The 21,186-nt window shown below is 45.7% G+C and overlaps 1 protein-coding gene across 1 annotated transcript in view; it reads left to right on the forward strand.

Annotated features, from left to right (window-relative positions):
• The window catches only part of S100Z (S100 calcium binding protein Z), a 16,573-nt gene extending 8,309 nt beyond the window's left edge, over window positions 1–8,264 (forward strand). Inside the window, exons 3-5 of the mRNA XM_009637242.2 lie at window positions 5,340–5,430; window positions 6,768–6,925; window positions 8,106–8,264. Coding sequence (XP_009635537.2) covers window positions 5,340–5,430; window positions 6,768–6,925; window positions 8,106–8,264 — 408 coding nt within the window. The remainder of the gene's footprint in view (window positions 1–5,339; window positions 5,431–6,767; window positions 6,926–8,105) is intronic.
• Window positions 8,265–21,186: the final 12,922 nt, after the last annotated feature.

Consider the following 21,186-nt stretch of genomic DNA (forward strand, 5'->3'; position numbering starts at 1 on the left):
CCCATGGCCAGCTCGTGTCCAGCTTTTTCGTCCATCAGTCCCCCCAAGTCCCTCTCAGCATGGCTGCTCTCTATCTTTTCTTCCCCCAGCCTGTATTGATACTGGGGGTTACCCCAACCCGGGTGCAGGACCTTGCACTTGGCCTTGTTGAACCTCATGAGATTCCCAAAATAATAGTTGCTGTGTCAATAGTTGGAGACCAGGAAGGAGGAACTGGGGCAGGACTCACTCAACAGCCTACCCAGGGCCATGGAAAACCTATAGAAGGTTTTCCTACCCCCATAACCTGGTAGGTGACTTGGCCACCATCCTGTGACACAGGATCACCCCCTGCAAGGAAGGGGTCCCAGTAGTTATGAAACATGACCTGAAGCTAGCTGCAAAAACTTTGTGGAATGAACTGGACGTTGAAGTGAATAAGGACGAAGGCTGCTGCACATTGCTATGAGTTCAAATTAGGAAGAAACATGAGTCGGTCAGAACAAGTGTGTCTCAAAAGGGTGGATTTGCCTTATTGATCAATGGATTTAACACAAAGGGAATTACTGTCTTGGCTTTGTTTAGAAGGCGATGCATTGCCAAATACTAGCTGTAACGTGAGCTATCAAAGCCAGCTGGCTCTAGGTGCATGTTCTCTGGTTACGGGGGGAGAGCTGGCCTGTAAGGGGACCCCCTACTGCTACCTGAGGCAGAGCTGGCTCACTTCAGAACTTCAGTTTAGGGTTAATGAAGGCTTTCTAGGCGATTTTCCAGACAGCAATACATTACTATACAACCTGATGTTGCCTTCACGGACTAGTTAACAGGTGGTTGCTCACAGAGGGAGGAAATGGCAGCTGATTTTCTGGGGAGAGGAGAAGGGAGCAGTAGGTGGTAACCCAAATCAGTACCTCGGGTACAGACAATGGTCCAATTTCTGTCCTAAATGGGTATCACAAGAGAAATGACCACTATGGGAACAAGCAGTGTTCAACGATCTGGACATTTCAATGAAAAAGTCATTTATGTATTTGGAAAAGAAGTCTACAATCTTGTCCAAAACAGGACTCTGCAAAGAATGAGATCAGGATACGCTTCAGTCAGGCAGCCCTTGAAGTGTAACCCATTAAAAAAGATGCCTACAGAGCAAACCATCAAATTTAGGTGGTAAAAGCTATTAGCAAGAGCTTCAATAGCTCTTTGCTGGTCTGCTGCCTATGGGATCACAGCAGTTAAAACAATCCTGAAGATGTGAACCAGAACCTGTGGGGAAGGGAGACATGCCTGATGTAAAGGAATAAATCAGTCAACCACCCAGATATGGAAACAAAACACAAAGGAAAATGCTAACAATCTTAAAAATGTAAAAATGCTCATTATAACTTAACAAGAAATACTGGTTCAACTGTAAGTCTCTTATAAGCTCTTTAGTCTATACTAATAAGCTCTTTAGCCTAATCTAGGCTCTAATCTAATGTAAGCCTTTTAGTGTATAGTATGTCAGTCCTTCTGAGCCTTGCAGTGTTCCCTGTTGCTTCCCATCACACCTTCTGCCACTTTGGGGTACAACATTGATTCAAAACACGTGCATCCCAAGAAAAGTGTGAGTTTGGGGAAAAAGAAATAATGACAGGATGTGGGTGGGAGGCTGACGTGCCTTTCCCAGCACAATAATTATTTGTGAGAAAATATTCCCCACGTGCATTCTGGCAAATGTTGAAAACCAGATGCCCTAAGTATGAGATCCTCCCACTTAAGCTGAGCAGTATTTTACTGTGGCTTAGACTGTCTCTTTATAGGGGGCTCTGGCTTAAAGACAGCCTGTGTTATGTTGTCTCAAGAAGAAACCAAGGAAAAGCCCTGGTGAAGAAGCCAAAACTTCTCCTTCCCAGCTGTGGAGGAAGAAGGCTGCTGACCTATGTCAAGGGCTGACTGCTCTCACACAGGGCAGAACTCTGCTCAGTTTTTTCAGAGTAGAGACCAACAAAAAGATTTTCTGTCTGTGGTCTGACTGCCCCATCTTCATGTAGGAGGGGAGAAGCAGTCCCATAGAGCCTTCTAGCTGGGTGTACCTCAATATTACCCAACTAAAACTGAAGGAAGCAGTCATAGCTGGTTGGGTCCTTTCTCAGGTTTACAGGGCAAGGAACAACCTCTGCCTCTCTCAGCAGCGCCCGGTGAAATCAGATGGCTGACTCGTCCCGTAAGCCTAGCATCTATTACTGCTTGAGCAAAGATGTCAGAATTCAGCCCTATAGAGTCTTTATCCCATGCCAGGTGAAAAATCTGCCCTTCTGCTTCTGACAGCCAGTGATTTTGCAGCAAGCAAAATAATATTCAAATGCTCATTAGGAGAAGGGCACAGCTGGAGCAGACTGCAAGGGGCAAACACATAAAATGAACGGGACACTAAAACATGGAACTAGATTGCACATGTCACGGGACAGGCAGCTTTCAAGTTTATTTTTGAGTTTGACTGAGGAGCCAAGACTATTTGAAAGGAATTTATAAAGTCAACAAAGTCAAACTCTTTGTGGTAGTGGTAAGTGTTACAAAAGGGGCCAATGGCCACAACTGCAGCTTGGGATGCTCGGACTGGTTATTAGGATAAGCATCTTTCCCAGGGAGGTAGTGCAGCACTATAGCAGGGTACCCAAGAAGCTGTGAAATCTCCATCCCTGGAGGTTTTAAAGATTTAACTAGACAAATCCATGGCTCACCTGGTCTGGCATTGGTGATCATCCTGCTTTGAGAGGAGGCATCAACACTGCCAGGATTGGCAGGTGGTGATAGACAAAGTTTGGTCATGAATGAGGAAGGCACCAATTTTCACCATGTTTACAGTCATGCTGCAGTCTTAATCCCTCTGTCAACCAGATGTCTGGTGCTGATCCCGTGTTTAGCCTGGTGGAAACCAGAGTGCAGGGGAGGACTGCTGGGGGAATGGTGGTTGCTGACATGGAGTCGGGTCTTGCCCTGACACAGAAGTGCTCGCCGGCTGCGTTGACTTCAGTCTTCTTCAGTGCCTATTAGATATCACACAAACCCAGATTGTGCTGCAGTTTTGGACAAAGGATTAAAAACTGTTGACTGATAATAATGAATTTTGAATAGCCTCTGGGACCTGCCATCTCAGGTCCCTGGAGCCGCTGGCAGGATTTCACTAGCCAGGGGGGAAAGGGATGGACACGGTAAATCAGATGGACCTCTTAACAAAGAACCTCAGTGCAGCTGTTCCCTGTGTACATGTAATCCGCCCGTGTGATAAAGAGAGTTTCTTACACAATTAGCTGGAGTGAAAGTAGCTATTGAAAGAGACTGCACAGATTATATCACTGTATAAATTATTGAGCTGATGTCCTGGAGATGATAAAGGAAACATGTCTTTCTTCTGTCCTGAGGATGGCAGCTCTGAAAGTTTATACCCACTTCCTGGAAGTTCCTATAGACTCTGCTTAGATAATTAATTTGCAATACTCATCTCTCAGAGCATCAATGTAACATACAGACAAACAGGAGGATTTTATGCTTATGTACTGACTCAGCTGTGGTTTTTTTTCTGGTTGTGAGTGAAACTGTTGTTGAATAAATGGCAAAAAACCCCACCCAGTATTTTGATGTTTTTCTGATTAATATTTCTGAGCAGTAGTTATAAGCACTAGTGAATCACAGGCAAGACATAGCTCTTCATGGCTGTAGCTGCATAAAAGACACCATGCTTTTTCTTAGCATCTGCAAAAACACAGAGAATGCCCAGGATCTGAGTGGGAGAGCTGTGCTGCGCCTGATATCACCCATGTTGTTCTCCCACGTGCTGCATATGGTCCAGCTAGATCCCTGTGCTTGCCAGAGCACAGGGACTCCCTCTGTAACAAAACTGAGCACCCATTAGCTATCCCCAAATACAGAAGAGGTATGGAAAGCAACTCTCCTCCCCATCTCTCCTCTGACTCCAGGAGGGATTAGGTTCCTCTTGTTTCCACCTGGACCTTTTCTAAAATTTACCTGAGTGTTGGGTCCCTCCATCCCTGGTGAGGACTCACGACCGCAGTGATGGGAGGTGAGGGTGTATGCCCTGCACGCAGTATGGTGTATGTCCGCAGAGACCTCTAACCAGGAAAGCTTGCCTACTGTTTTCATAAACAATGCTTTACACACAGTCACCTCTCACGCCACTGGGATCCAGCACTTTTATGTGCCCCCCTCCCCTGCCTTATTCCAGAGGCACAGCCAAGACCCCTCAGGTTGTGGAGACTTGTCACCATGGCACAGTGGGAAGAAGCATCATGTCCAGAGGCAAAGGAGGCAGGCAGAGGTGTGGGCTGAGATCTACTGTGGCACTCAAAATTACAAGTGCCCGGAGGGTTTCAGAGCTAAAACAAAAAATGCTCATCTCATTCTCTTTCCCCCTGGAAGGAATAAAAGAGAGAAGGAACTGCAGCTGTGTGCCCTCTTGCTGTTTATCTGCACAGTTGTGCTTGCTGGACATGTGTGTGCAGCAGGTGGAAAGCTTCACTGAGGGAAAGCAAACCCAAAGCAAGCAGTTTCCATTTCATGTGGGTGTCATGAAAACTGTGGTTATTTGGTATTTGGGGTGTAAGTATAGGCCCTACCATGGTGAAGCCGCTATTTCTTGTGTCCCCCAGCCATCGTCCCTGCGAGGCCCTGGGGTCGGGACAGGGGAATCCCTCCAGGGGGAAGACCTCTTACTAAATGAGAGATGCTGAACTGCAGCTGTTGTGCAGGGCTGATAAAAATGAAGCCAAGCCTGTTGATCAGTGCGTGCTGTAATTTCAGGCACACCTTCCTCTGAAACTGCTTCCCTAGTTTCCTCCTGAGGACGCATGTGCTACAGCAAGAATTTGATTCAGCAAGAGCCAACATTTTAGGCTTACAGAGACATCTGACAATAAATGTAAATGTCTCAAGAGATTTGTGGCAAACTCACCTACAAGCCTACCCCTAGGTACCCAAGTGTCTTTGAACACTGGCTGTTAGCGCCGAGGTATCTAGATCCTCAGCTGTAGAAGGGGAGAGTTAGGAGGTTAGAAAGAGTTCTTTCGGAAATGGGGGAAAGCTGTTTTATACTGACTTGGTGATTGTTAACATTTTCTAATTTTCACTTTCAGGGCCCCGGATGGGCATATTTCTAAAAGGTCAAGTGATAAAAAAGTATCTCCTGTGTTCCACACACAGCCCTCTGCTCTGCCTAGTGAATATTTTAGTGACCCATTTACAGCAAGCAGCTTTTATTGAACAGAGTAGTCAAATGCAGAGGGAAACAGAAGCCCCATCAACCTTGTGACAGTTATACGTCTGTCTCTATTTGTGTAATCCACCCTCTCATCCTGATAAACAAGAACCTGTGCATAGGTTTTGAAAGGAAGGTGACCATCACTTTCTGTGATCTGAGTATTTTCTTGCATACACCTCAGCTAGCCTGTAAAGCAGGTAAGTCTCAGCCTTTGCACGGTGATATTCTTCGGGATTCCAGTCTTACCTTGAATTTCATTCTGCCTTTTCAATCTCTTTCCTGTGGTTTAATCAGCGTAATGTTTCCCTTTCACCTGACCTCTATTTTTAGTTATTTTTTGAGTCAGCTCCTCAGCAACTAATTGCATTTCCATCCTTTTTCTTGGTGGTGATTCCCTGTGTACCTTCTTACTGCATGCCCGACGAAGCAAACCCTCGGAGGTGCCTAGCTCACATTTGTTTACTCTGGGTAATTTACAGGAAAAAAGGTCAGTCCAGGCAAACATGACTGAATAAATTGAAAGCTGATGCTTCTATCCTTATTACTGGTGACTTTCCTCTAGCCACCTAAGAAACTGGTGTGGAGCCTTCTGTATAAATGCACATCCACTTTGGCCACTGTTACTTGTTGATTTCATTTTTTGAGAAAACTTTTGAATGAACAGGTAGGAGTGTGTGCCCTCATTTTCCCTGTGGTTTCATCTACGGTATGAGAGATTTCCTTTTACAGTAGCTTTGCAAAATGGATGCACAGTAGATCACTTTCTTAAATAAAGGCCTTCCTTTCCATTTACCTTTTTGAATAATTGCTAGTGGGTTCAGGACAATGTTTTATAACAGTCTAGCCTTGCTCACACACAGTGGACCAGATGGATCAACTGAAAACCCATTTTTTCAGTACTGGTAACAATTTCTCTCTTCAGCTATGCTGAGGTTTAACCCAGCAGGCAGATGAACACCACACAGCCACTCGCTCACTCCCCCTCTCCCTAATAGGATGGTGAAGGGGGAAAAAAGTAAAACCCATGGATTGAGATAGAGACAGCTTAATAAAACATCAGAGGGGAAAAAAAAGCCAACAGAACATACAAAACAAGTGGTGCACAATGCAATTGCTCACCACCCACTGACCGATGCCCAGCCCTGTCCCCAAGCAGTGATTGCTGCCCCGGGCCAACTCCCACCAGTTTCTATACTGACCATGACATCCTATGGTCTGGAATAGCCCCGTGGCCAGTTGGGGTCAGCTGTCCTGGCTGTGCCCCCTCCCAGCTTCTTGTGCACCTGGAAGAGCATGGGAAGCTGAAAAGTCCTTGACTGGTGTAAGCCCTGCTCGGCAACAACTAAACCATCAGTGTGTTATCAGTATTGTTCTCACACTAAATCCAAAACACAGCACTATGCCAGCTACTAGGAAGAAAATTAACTCTATCCCAGCTGAAAGCAGGACAAGCTTCCTCTCCATCCCTTCCCTGAGACCAGCCTTTGGTTTGGCTCCTGTGCAATGTCACTGACTCTAGATCTTTGCCCTGCAGCTCTCCCGCTCACTGCTATGTCCACACCGCTGGAGGATGCAATGGACACCCTGATCAGGATTTTCCATCACTACTCTGGCAAAGAAGGAGATAGATACAAGCTCAGTAAAGGAGAACTCAAGGAGCTCCTCACCAGTGAGCTCACTGACTTCCTTTCAGTAAGATGCAGCTTCTGAACCTCTTGCATTGCTGTTTCATGGGTGGGATAAGCAGCTATCCAAGTGTTCAGGAATAGCATCTCCTTCTGCAAGGCACGTCCTGCCGCAGCCACTCAGATGACAGTTGCCTGTGTCATGCCGGGCAGAAGGAGATGAGATCAAATGTCCCATTTGAGAAGTGTGTTTTCAGAGGGTGGTCCAGCCCTGGTGCCCTGCCATGTGCCACCAGCAGCAGAGCTGGATACCTGTGCTCTGCTTATTCCTCTGCACTTTTGAGCAGGAGGGCAAGGGCAGCCTAGAAGCAGTAGAAAAATCAATGGTAAATCCAGTTTTATTCAGTTTTTTATTTGGTTGGTTTTAATAATAGGGCATAGGTAAGTCCTTCGAAGAATTAAATCCAGCAACCAGTTCTCATGAGACAAGAAAGTAGCTTGTGCACGATGGCCACAGTACCGCTGTTTGTGTGCCCTGCAGAGAGATGCTAAGAAAATCCTTTCAGCTATGTGCTGGTGATCTGAATATCTCTTTGCCACATTTGTTATGTTCTGGATTACACAGCATGGATGCTTTTTACGGAATAATGACCAAATTCATAGTTGGTTTTTTGTATCCTCTTAATTGCAAAAATAGTTGCGGACCCTATCACCACCAGCAGGATTTTTTTTTACATTGTATCCATGTTCTTGAATTGGATTTTCTTTTAATCTTGGCTATTGATTTATTATTAGGAGAGTCACTGTTATTATTCCCACTGAATAGGATGTGTTGTTTGCTAAGTAGAGATCTTCTGAATGTGATGAATGGAAGTATAATACGACCACTCTTGAAAATCTAAGCACTGTTTGTTAAGGGATGATACAGAGAAATGCACATTACAGATCCATCTTGTCAAAAGAAATCCGCGCTCAGCAGCTCCTAAAATCTGTTTGATTCATTTCAGTACCTGTATTCCTTTTAAGAGCTGCACTGTCTTCAATTTCTGTTGCTGTGCACTTTTGGGACTCCAGACCTATGTTTTTAATACTGTGGCTAGTGATATATTATTATTCAGGTACGTATTTCATGCAGCCTTTTATTTAGTAGCACCAGGGCTTGTGACATAGCAGTGGGTTGCGCTGCTGTGTGTGTCAGAATTACGCAGTCAAGTTCTGCACAGCTAAGTCACTTTTCTTTCTCCTAGGGCCAAAAGGATCCCCTTCTGGTTGATAAGATTATGAAAGATCTGGACTCCAATAAAGACAATGAAGTGGATTTTAATGAATTTGTTGTTCTGGTTGCTGCTTTGACTGTGGCATGTAATGATTTCTTTGAAGAACAGCTAAAGAAAGAGGGATTTTAAAAATGCTCAATAAAATCAATTTCCTGGCGGCAAATGCGAGCAAAGCATGCCTAACTAGGTGGCCCTCACCAGCATTTAGTGAATGCAAACCCTCATCCCTCCAACTTCCTGCTGTAAGACACACATGGACCAGATCAGCAGCTGGTGTAAGCTGGACCAAAGCCAGTTTACGCTACTTGAGATCTGGCTTTTAATATTTTCAGTCTTTGCACTGCATGCATCTGTAACATGCATTCATCACTCACCCAGGTCAAGGGCATGGGTTGACAGATCGTTTGGCAGGAGTTGAGACTTCTTTTTCTTAAATGTCAGGGGGAAGTAAAAGGCACAGGAATGTTACTTACATACTTTCTGAATTGGAAAATTTGGATGAGACATAAAACTTGCAATTTAGTTTTCAGTCATTCTGTAACAACCATATTTTTGCAGCTCAAAAAGAGCAGCTTGGTTTTTGCTCAGCTCTGCTTGTTCTAAAGCCCTTTTTAGATGCTGCTCCGTACCTCCCCACACTCATATTTCAGATGTGGTCACAGCTGTCTCCTGCCGCCTGAGCAGACGGTACTGCTTGCCATTGTTAGGGGTTCATTTCCCCCACCTCCCCAGCTTCAATTTTGTGGTGTTGGCATTACTGCATCCCAGTAGTCCACCTCTTCGTTCAGCATAAATGAATTTATTCATATGATAAATTATTCAAATACATAGAAGATTTAGTCAGCAAACTGCTCTGAGGGCTAATGGAAGGACTGGGTCTTCAGGGGAAATGTAAATGCCTTCTGCTTTCACTATTCTGGCACCCCTAAGAGGAGGGCTTTTAGAGGACCTCTTGAGGGGGATTTAATGGTGGGATCCCAGGGTACCGCTTTGTAATGTGAGTCATCTTATGGAACAATGATTTCATGTCACACTAATCCAACCCACTGCATGGAAGTGGTGCAAAAGGGGCACTGGGACCCCGTGGCCAGGTGTGGAGAGGGTAGGACAATCCCTTTCAGCGTTAACCTGCTCTTGGGTTGAATTAAGAGTACTTGTACGCTCCTGTTTGAATTAAGCACACTTTGAAAGCCCTGCGAATCCTCAGCGGCAGGGTGTTGTGGCTTTTTTTCTTGCATGGAGACCTCTCTTTGTTCCTTCTTATTTTGCTGGTAACTTCAAACTATAATAAAAGGCCTCTGAATTAAATGAAGATTTTCTGCTTGTGTAAGAGGTTAATAAAAAAACATCCCACAATGAAGACGCTCCCTGCTAGGCAACAGTTGAAGAATGCATTTCACTTGTCTCTCCTCCCCAGGCCCCTGAACATCATTCAGTAAAGGTTATGATATTTGTATAAAATAATATATCATTAAAATATGTAATTTATTAAAAGAAGGGGATTCCATAGAATCTAATAGATAAAACAAGGTGAAGACGTCATCCTAAGAAAGAGGCCACCACCAAATGATGTTATCCCAGAAAAAAGGAGACTTTGCCATGAAGGCAGAGCCACAATGTGCTGCCTCTTTAACTCTTCAGTGGCAGAAGTTACGTAGGATTCAGAGATCTTCTAGGGGAACACGGCAAGAAGTGTTAGAGTAAAACTTACAACAGTTGAACAACTTTTTGTCCCCTGCGATGTCACACACCTCAGTATCATTGCAGTTGTTGGACCAGGATTGCAAGCCTATCAGCCAGAAAAAAAGTAAGACTGCTTTTATAGTTCCCAATAGGTCCTGCAGACTGTTGCTAGTCTCCAAGCCTTTCCCCTTCCTCCAAGGGGAAGGGAGAGGAGAGCAACTTCAAGCTTCAACCCCAAGCTAAAAGCAGTAAGATTGTCCCAATAAGGACCAGTTTCTTCACTATGGCTTTTGAGCAAGAGGCTTTTTGGAAACAAGCTCTAGGAAGTTCATAACCCTCTGCTCACCCCTGATGAGGCCCTGGACACATAGCAGCCCATGTGCCGAGCAGAATTACGCTAAGTCACAGCTGGCGGCAGCAGCATGCCCTGGGGTCAGGTAGGGAGAGCTGCTGCCATGATGGAGAGGGTCGGTGGAGTCATCTCATCAGCTGAATTTACTAGGGATTGAGTGCAGCCTAATTCCTCTGCGGGAGGGGCTTGCTTGCACACAAGCTATGGGTGAATCAGAGGAGAATGACTCAAATGATCTTTATTCCAACACAAGTTTTATAAAACCTCATAAATCACCCTTTTTGGCTTGGCTGGTTAGGTTTTTCTTGTTCCTGTTTTAAATGCAAGGACAACTGTTAAACACTATTCAGCTTTAAAGAAGAAAGTTTTTTGCACAAAGACTGGAGACCAAGTAGAAAAGGGAGAAAATGTTACAAACCACATTCAGATGCTCAAAACCACAATGCTTTGGCACAATTTGGGGTCCTGGGGTAAGGGACTTGCCATCCTAACTTTGGGCTAACCATGGGCTGACCCACTGCACCAGTGGGTCGTTCCTCTGCTGTTCCTCTCCCACAAGACCCAACGAGGAAGATACCTAAAGATCACCTGGAAGTTTTGAATAGTCTCTGAACCAGAAAAAAGCTGTGAGCAATCCTCTTTTCTGTAAGCAATCCTCTCTTCTGTGAGCAATCCTCAGGAAGGAGAACTGCATTGAAGAGGCTGTGCAACCACCTCTCTATGGCCACTTTGTCCTGCAGAAGTGAACATTCTGGTTTTAGCTTCTCTCAGATGGGAAAAATGCCTCCTTCAAACATGAAAGCAGTATTTTTTTTCTCATTGTTTACAGACACTTTTCCTGCTTACTTCAAGTTTGCCTGTAGTTCATGAATCTAGGAAGCACTTTGAAGTTTTACATGCAAAGGAAGCTTGCTGTGTGGCTTTCTCCAAAGTCCCTCAGCTTTAGGAATTATGTCTAATTACAGGCATTTTTCTCATTTGTGTGATGAGACTGTCTGGAAAATCGATAGAAAATTGAACACCACAATATGGCCTAATATTTTCAAGTTACATTAAAGAACAATAAAAATACAGCAATGCCAGACAAGATCTTTTCTAGCTATTGTGAAATTGTTTTGCCTGACATCTAAAAAGCAGATTTTCAGAAGATAAATGATATTATCTTGAAAGCCTCAGCCTCTGCCATTTGCTTTTATTTCAGTTCAAAAGAGACTTGAAGTGCCAGTGCAACTGGGTACACAAAGTTTAATGCACTATCAGTAAATAAATTTACAACCTCTTCAGATTTGGTATCCAACTGCAGATCTCTAAGAACTGCATGTGACATCACCATGGTGACAAGTGCTTTGCAATGGAGCGCTTGCAGTCCAAGCTCTGACTTGCCAGCCAGGCCTGCTAGGAAGGCACCACTTTTTTGGCCCTATGGCAGCGTAGAGTGTGTCAAGCCCAATGGGATAATCATCATCCTACAACATCAGTTCGTCCTCATAAAGATGAGAAACATGTCAGGGGTTGTCGGAGAGGAGAGAGAAGTCACACGAGGACACCCCAACAGAAGAGATGATGTTTCCAGCAGTCAGAAATGTCCTTAATTGCTTTCCACCACACGCCATTCAAGAAAGAATCGGAAGTTCTTGCCGGTGAAAATTTTGTATTTACAGACAGGAATCTGGTGCCACACTTGCAGGGATACCTTGAATACATCTGTGTTAACCTGCACTCAGTAGCGAAGGGAATCCAGCGTCTTCAAAGCCTCTCACAAGTGCTGGGCAGGCCCCAGGCAGAGCAGCACGAGCGACACAGCCCAGACCTGCTCAGGGCGGCACAGCACAACAGCGGTTTGACATGCCTGCCTGTTCGGTCTGGGAAACCTGGACAGGGCTGCCTTTCAAATCCCTGTGGTTATCAGTGCATTTACTTCTCACCCATGGCACCCCGACACACAGGCTGGCAAAATCCCTGGGCTGCCAGTATGACGCCGGCTCTGTTCAGGTGCATGCATGCTTCCCTTAGCAAAGCAGATATTTTCTCCTGGGGCAAGGGCTCCTGGGTCTCCCTCAGCACAGCAATCACTGCCACGGGTGCATGGCCACAGCAACACGGCATGTGGACGCGGCGTGTGTGGGACAGATTGTGTCATCTCAAAACCCGGTATAGGTATCTCAGCGAAGCACAGCCTCGTGATATCCCAAGCAGCCAGGGAATTAACAGGGTAGTACGGAAGGCCAGAAGAAGGGGGGAGAACAGCTCTCCTGTAGCAGTGCAGATCCACCCCAGGCCACTCAGACATCCAAGGCAGAGCCCCTTTCCAGGCTCCACGCCGCAGCATAGAGTGTGGCCAGGAGGGAAACTCCTATGGACAGCCCAGAGCCTGTCATCCCAGCTTGACAGCACACAGAAAAGATTCAGCTCCTTTCCAATTTCAGCCCCCAAGAAGTTGGGTAAAAGGTCAAACACAAAACTTGCCTCTGAAACTGAATTAATCTATATAAAGGTTTTTGACTGACAGGAAGATTTGTTAGACTGTGATGTGACGTCATGCGCATGTCTAATAAGGGTTTTGATTGACAGACCAACAATTAATAGATGTGTCTTTAGCGATAATTAAGTCTGTTGAATGGCACTGTATTATTTGAAGAAAAAAGGAGTCACATTTTCAATTTTATCTTTCTTCTGCCACATGATACAGCATGAGAGATAATGCTTCATTTAATCTGTTTTCTAAGCTAGGTCCATCCACCTCCTTTCCTCTGCGTTGGGGTATGGTGAGTTACAGGCCCTGCATAGCCATTAGAGAGAGCACATGAATGAACTTCACCAGATACATTAAAAAAAAAAAACCCAAACCCCAAAACACAAAACTTGTCCTTTTTAAATACCAACTCTGAGCCACCTGCAATCTGTTGTGTACAAGGGGCAACTCCCAAGGAAGAGAACTGCAGCTGCATCCACTTATTTTGCCCTCGCAAGTAGATTCTCAGCTGATGTAAAAGGACAGAGCTTATTGCATTTACTGGCATAATTTTGCAACAGCTGAGGACATGTGCTTGAGACTTTAAATTAGCCTTCAATGGAAAGTTGTGTTTTTGTTAGCTGGTTGGCTAAATAAGGACATGTCTGTAAAATTGCAAATGTTGCACCAAGGCAGCTAAGAGGAAGACAGGAGGAGCGGTTGCTCAAAGGACAGGTATTTGGGGGAAAATTAGTGGAAAATGCTCCTGTGATACATCTGCTTTAAATTCTAAGAGGTCCTTTCAGGTCTTGGTTGACTTCATGGGCTGCAGAGCAAATTGTCATGGTGTAGCTCTCAAATGCCTGTCTGTGGAGCCTGCCTTAAAACTTCATATATTGCTCTGAGTCTACATTCCCAGCAGTTGCATGAACCCAGAAGAGAACTGTGTGGAAACAGAATAAAGCTACAGTAGGAAAAAAGTGTGGGTAGAACATGTCGCAAAGAGCAGAAAAGCAACGAACCACCCAGAGCATTAGTTAAGGTTGTGTTTTGGGAGCTGAAAAATGGCAAGAAGTTCAGAATGCTGCAGAAATAGGCAGATTCCCCAGCTCCAGCTAGGGACATCGAGCAGCAGCAGCAAATAGGTCCCTGTGGCTGGGCAAAGGGACTGTGGCTGGATGAGACACAGGGTTGGAGAGCTCCATCCCATTAAACCATTCGTGCCTTGCCTAGGTGAAATCAAAGCTGGTTTTGGCCTTGCACGAATGACGTAATTCTGCAGTTTTTACTCAAATAAATTTTTTTTTGTCATTTTTGCTGCCCCAGGAGTACTATTACATGAAGGAGAACCATCAGCCTTTGAAAGCCAAGTATGGTTTCTGCTTGAAATGAAAAAGCCCACTGGCACACCCAAGGTGAAGATGGTCTGTGACATTGTTGTCCAAGGTGAAACTGCCTTTAGACTTCAGGAGGCTGAAAAAAGCTGATCAGGTGATCTCAAAGTCCTTCAATGTGTATGGTTTTTATACTGACACAAAATATTCCAGTACTTTCACCTAGTAGTGTTTGGCGTCTGACTGATGATAGCTTTTGGCACTGCAGCCTGTATGGTACTACGGATAACTGGTAAGGAATCACATGCATGTGAAAAGTAAAGGACTAAGCGGTAGGAGCAGTTGAAAGGATAAATATACCATTATGCTGGGTATGCTGCCATCTCTTCTCTGACTCATATTGACTAGCTGAATTGTGCTACACTCCACCATGTTTCTGAAATGGGCCCATTACTGTGGTGGCTAACACTACTAGAGATGATTGTGTTGAATCAGTTTTTTCCCAGATGAGAAAGACTCAGTCAAGGAGATAGTCACTTCAGCTGAGAAATACTTATCCTTGGATTGGAAAAATATCTTAAAATATCACTTATCAAAGTGGTGCTCTGTCAAAGATGAAGTTTGTTCTTCATAGTGACCCAGATCTAACAAATTTTGGAACGTGACCTGTGTAAATACTAAGATTTCTCAATACATCTGAAAATTATATTCTGTATAATAAAGTGACCTCAGCATTGAAAATAAAGTGACAAATGTTCCAGCAACTCAGAGTTGAACAGGAAATTTGGGAGAGGAGGAACAGGAGCTGTTGCTTGGGGCACGTTTACTGGGAGAAGTCTGCAGCAGTGGAAGACATTGTCTGCAAATCTGGCACAAGACCTGACCTGGGCTGTGAGGGACACACCTCCAAGCAGAGTCCAACTGTGATAACTCTGCCATGTTTTAGAAAGGAGATCATTCTTCTGCAAGGACACTGGGACTGATCAGAGCAGCCACTATAGCTGGCAAAGGCAAACATGACCTACTTTGGTCCATAGGCATGGACCGAAGGAGGCATCTACCAAGGTCCCTAACCTGCGAGCCATGCTGACCACCTGCTTGTGGCTCTGGTGTTGAGGTCTTCCTGCACCAGCCCTCAAGAGGGGAGGTACCATGTGGGGGATCTACAGAGGAGGCAGGGATAGGCTAAAATTAAACAGCTTGGCGAATGCCTGGCACCTCTCCTAATGCCAGAGAGATGGCATGCACCTTCACCAGTCATCCCATCCCACACCTCTTCTCTCTTTCCTGGGAGAAAACTTTTCTGTGCTCCCACTTCTTGGCCCTGACTGCTTTGTGTAGATGCTGGGTTGAGTCACAGGCAGAGCTGATAGTGATAACCGCCCTCAGGGTAATCTCAGTGTCTGAATATAATGTTTGCTTGATTATTTGTAACCTGCTAAACCGCGAGCTTCGCAGTCCTTGCTCTTATTCAATGCCATAAATAGTGTTAATGCAACACTTATCATCAAGCCTGGATGATGCTGATAGGCTTTCAGTCCATAAATCACATTCATTTGTCATTTCTCTAAACCACTCAACATGACAAATCACACATCTCTTGTGTCAAACTGCCCAGAGTCAACAAGCTACACTTACTTCACCTTACAGAAAGTTCAGCTCTATTTAAAGCCAATTTAGACACACACAAAGAAGTAATAGAAGTGTTACAGAGAGATGTATGGCAAGGCTCAGAAGAGGCTTGTCATACCCAGCACAGAACTGGGACAGATGGGTAGTGACAGAAGTCAGTGATGGAGATGCTTTCTGACCACAGAGCGGGGTGTCCTGGGCTCAGGTTAGATCATGGACTGTTGGGAAACCTGCCTGATGCTGAAACCAACACAAGAGTAAAGGAATGAAGGGCAAAATGTGATCTCAGATTTGGTGTTTCTGCTGCTGGGAATGCTCTCCTTCAGCGGTCATTGCAACTCTGTTCAGGTTCCTGTAAAAGGAACATATCAAACTATTGACAGGGCCAATTTAGTTACTTGAATCTTGTTGAACTCTACCTTTCCTATTGTATGTCTATAGCCTAGCTGCTTAAACTGTGTTTCCAGTAGTTAGCTGATGCATTTTGTAGAATGGGCGGTTACCCATCAATAACTGCCATGGCAACAAACTATTTTCTCATATGCCACAAACAGTCCCCAAATATAGTCATGATCACAGCCACGGTTATGGTCCCGAGTGACCTGGCAGTCACACTTTGGGTCCTCCAGACAAGGGGGGCTTTGGGGATGTTAATAAGCTCCGCATATATTTTTCAGGGTCTGCACTATGGGTTGCCTCCTGGCTGGGTCCTGTGCAGGCAGTGACCCATTGCAATGGGATGCAGTGGTGAATGCATATGATGCGGGGTGATTTGGCAGCAGGTATCTTGATAATTAATTTGCCTTTATCAGCAATGATAACATGAAGCGTGGTGTAACCTCTTAGTGGAGAGCGTACCTGATGGTTACTGATGGGATGTGGCTGCAAAGTCCTTCAGGACTGATGTGAAGTATTCAGTAATGGTTTGCGAGTAGAGTATGGATTTAGTTAGCCCAGTGTTTTCTGTGGTGACTTATGGGATGAGGGAACCAGACCAGAAGCAGGAGCTCCATACACTTTTGACTCTAGCTTCTCCATGTCTCAAACAGTTTTTGAAGCAAAGTCTTGAGAGTCTGTATTGAGGATATGGTTTCCTAATGACCTCCAGGGCTGCAATTTGTGATGCAGCCTCCCCTTTGCTTCTTTTTCTGAGGTGTTAGTTCAGAGCAATAGCTGATTGCTAGCATGAAATTTAGCAAGGTCCAGATCAAAAATTTAGCCCTCACTGTAGCGTTCAGTGAGACTTCAGAGTCACTAGATTTCTTTCTGGCCTTAATCTGGGCTAATTGATCCCATTGTTGAGGAATAATAGACTGAAGGATTTGCAACCAGCTGAATGGCATATGTGTATAAAGAAGTACAAGTGATGTGCAGCAATACCCTGCTCTGCAAAGACATGGAGTGACACCTGCAGCCACATGACAAACAGCAAGGACTGCCTAGTACCATGTCTCCCAGACACCATGGGGGAAAGGAAAAGCTGATCCCTAAACTAATTCCAAGTTACAGTGGGAATAAAATTGTGGGGAAATAAATATATAAGGGAAATGTAGCTCAGCACAATGTTTTAGCAGCTGACAGGATAGGAAGTTTAAAGTCCAGCCAGACATCTCACACTGTGCATCAGCCCACACCATGTCTCCTCAGCCAGCGCTGAGCAGCAATGAGAAATCAGCATCAACAGCCAGGGGTGGAGCGCCCAAGGCAGGAGAAATCCTCTTCACTTGAGCAGTCGGTGATGTAGCACAGCGGATTCGCTGCTGCTCCCATCAGTTCAAGAAACCACCAGGCTCAGACAAGCAGAGGAGCCCCCATGGGACCTGCAGCAGCCAGGCTGCTCCCTGTGGCACGGAGTCGGGGCCTGTGTGGGGTTATGTCTGTACAGTAAAATTAACTCTTGTGTAAGGTCCTGGTGCTAGAGGGAGGTTTGGTCTGCTCCAGCTGCTTGTGCCAGCAGTCAGGCTGCAGCTGAGGAGTGAGGTGCTCTGGCGGGGAAGAAACACTGGGTCTAAAATATGGCACAAACCAGAAGATTGTGGTTTTCAACAAATAGCTGGTAGGAAGCCCAAGAGCTGTGGTTTGTACGAGTTCTCCAGAGTCAGCAATGCTCAAGGTTCATCCCCTTACCTGGGTGCAGGGTGAGATGTGCTGCAGGTGAAATTTCCATGTTGGGTAGAGGGAATGGGGGCCACAGCCTGCAGTGTGTTTGTGGTGAAGCAAGTGCTGAAATAAAATGATCTTGTGCGGGAATTCAAGCATGACAGGGTGCTGTGTTAGTGAGCTGGGGCCTCAAGGGACCCTCTCAGAGAGCAGAAAGGGTTCATGGCCCCTCTTACCTTCACAGAGGGATCCCTAAGGAGTGTCTGTAGCTCAGGCACTGCTCACTAAAATCTCGATACCAAGAGCATCATCCACAATTTTTCTGTATCTTACCTTTGAGGAGAAGAAACTGCATTTACCACCTGTATTACAGCACAGTGTGTCTCTTGATCACCACTCTGGAGGGTAAATAAGGTTTGTTTCACTGCTCTCTTTATTCAGCTGTATTTTCTCCACCTCTCACTGCAGCTGGGATCTCTTCTCTGCTGTAATAGCTAACAAGACACCTACAAGCTCTGAGCACAAAGCAGAGGATTTTGACCACGGGGCAGGGGTGTCCTCCCAGGCATGTAGCTGAATGGCAAAAAAACCCCACCCACGAGCACTGCTTTAACAGCCTGCAGCTCTGCAAAGGCTGGGGTGCCTCAGCAACACCCCCTGAGCCCCAGCAGAGCAGGGTGGGTGATACCCTGCACGCAGCCCAGCCTCTCACCCAGCATGGTGGCACCTGACCACTTCTGCCAGGGGAAGGGGCTGCTCCCGGGGTGAGTTACAGTCGCCAGCAGAGTCAAGGTGTCAAAGCATGAGAGCAACTGGATTACCGAGCCCCCAGCAGGGTCATCCTGGGAATACATTTTACTGTTATATAATTCGATATTAAGGAAAAAAACTGTCCTACAAAGTGTTAGCATGACTCAACCCCATGAAAGAAAAATGATACCCTCCTCATTCACCCAAGGGTTCGTATCACATTGAAGGTGCTTTTCCTGTCTGAAGCGCTGCAGGGATGTTTTGAACCCTGTTTAAGCTGCTGATATTTCTTTGCTTTTTTAGTTGCAATCTCATCTCCTGAACAGCTCAGTCTCCTCCAGTGGCCTTAAACAAAAGCAGCGCTGGAGGGGGCAGAGGGAGGTGCAGAGAGGACGAGGACTTGTGTTGCCCTGTGAGGAGGCAGCAGTGCCAAATGAGGAGGTAGTCCCCCCTCCTCTCTCGCCCTCTGACAGTTGGGATGGAGAGCTGGGAGACGATTCCCCTCCTTCCCCTGGGATGGGTCCCCTCTGGGGGGTCCATCGGCTCAGGCTCCACCTGAGTCAGGTCTGGAGGCACTGCAGGGCAGAGCCCCCATAAGCAGCAGCAGCCACACCTCCCTGCGTGTGGTTCCTTACCCCCATCCCAAATACTTGCCTTCCACAGGCATTATGGCTCCACAAAGAGTTTGGGGGCTGAGGGCAGCCCTGTGTTTGAGGACATGGGGAATTACCCCAGGCAATGGGAGGCTTTGCGATGAGGCTGGGCAGGATGTCATCATGCTTCACCTGCTCTTGCTGAGCCCAGAGCCAAAATGCAAAGTGGAAGATGACACAGAGTAGATGACAGGTTGCCTTAGCACCTCTGTTAAAACCAAGCTGCTCATCCACAGCAAGGGTCACCTGAGTTTATCTTTTGCACTAATGTTATACAGAATATTTGTAACCCTCAAAGCAAACTTCTGCAGGTGTTGCATAGGAAATGCAAAGCCGCCATAGGTCCTGTATGAGTAAGAATTTGCAACAGACATGGACATGGTTCCTATCATCCCTCGCACCACTTTATTGGCTGGAGAACAGTCCCCACAACTCATCTGACAGGATGTCCTCCAATCCCTGGGGCTACCTGCTTGTCTGGGCACCTCCACAAGTGAATGCTATGCTAGCCCAGGCCTCAGCTATTCATGGGCAAGAGTTTAAAATACATTGACATCACTGTTGGTATGGTTTTTTTCTGAGTAGATCACCTCACAGCTGGTTTAATAGATAGTCCTATTGGTTTAGCTGCAGCGTCATTTGTCCTTCACCCATTTTTGGAGCTGAATTTAACCATATGTTCAGTAACTGGTCAAATTCTCACACAATCAAACACTCTCCTTTACTGTAGATACTAAAGGGCTCAGCATCTGAGCTGTAGGTTAGGGACTGGCAGGGCAAACTAGGACACCCCAGCCAGAACTGGGAGCAGGTTCTGCAAAATGATTTAAAGATGGGGAGTGGAGAAGTCATGCTGTAATCTCGACTTTCTTCAAAATCTCTTCAGAAAGTGAACATGTGATAAGAAAAGCAGATGAGGCTGGGCTACTCTGCAGCCCCTCCTGGTTCCGCAGGATCCTGGTGGTCTCCAGGGCACCTCTCACCACTCTGATTAACCTCGCAGCCATCCTCCAATGCAGGTTGGGACTAAACCCTGCAGTTTTCCAAAAAAGCTTGTAATTCCCAAAGAACTCCAATGGATTTCAGGTTCTGAACTCCCTCAGTGCTTCTGACAATCCTTGCCTAAAATCACAGGATTCAAACAAGTCAAGGCAAGTACATGAAGATGAATTAATTCAGTCTTGGTTCATGCAGTAATTAACCACTCAGCTTCCCAAAGCAGTTTTAACAACCGTTGATTGCAACCTGATGTCAAAGTTCAAAAATAATGTTTTCCATTTCCTTAGCATTTTTTATGCCCTTGAAACCCACAAAGGCATGGCAAATTCACAGAAGTGCCATGTAGATATTGAGCAATATTATAGTTTACATTACAATAAAAAGTAAGAATAATACAGCATAACAAGGTCAGAGCCACAGGTGTATAGGCAGAATAAGATTTATTTATCTATCTGTTGTTTGACCAATAGCTTGGGTGAAACAGCAAGAAAATGTTTCTGTCCACAAGCCCTAACAATGAACTCAGAAGCAGCAAACTTCAAGCTTTGCAAGTCCAGATCATACTATTTCTAAGTTTTGCTGAACCAAAGTGACAATTTGACAGGCAAGCACAGAGCAGAAGGAAGCATTAGTAAGAAGCCTGAGATGGGGACAGGGTCATTACTGTCTGCAGAGTATTGATGTTCATCCCGGGTCAGGAGAAAACAATATGAGAATCTAAAAAAGTACCTCTGCTGAGTTCCTGATTTTTAGTACTCTTCAGAGGTATGGATTTTCATTCCCAGGTCCATCTGTTGAAGGCCTTTTTCAGGCTTCCCTTGAGGATCAGGGCTGTGGGGAATATGCCCTTGGGAACCCCAAGTTTTCCTAATTTCTGTACAAAAGCCACATTTGGTGGGGAGACCTGTCTGGTTTTGCCTGTGTACTTGCTGCAGAGCCCTTGTGCCCCAGCTGCAGGCACAGGATCCAGAAGCCAGCACAGCCACCAGCCCTGGGGGGTGCTGGCCCCAGGCTGCAAGTCTGGCTGGGATGCAGGGGCATCCGCTCAGGCCTGGCTGGTGGGAAACACCTGGGATGAGGGCTGCGGAGAGATGCA

This window comes from Egretta garzetta, unplaced genomic scaffold (assembly GCF_000687185.1).
Source record: "Egretta garzetta isolate BGI_Z169 unplaced genomic scaffold, ASM68718v1 scaffold424, whole genome shotgun sequence".
In the NCBI taxonomy this organism is placed as follows: Eukaryota; Metazoa; Chordata; class Aves; order Pelecaniformes; family Ardeidae; genus Egretta; species Egretta garzetta.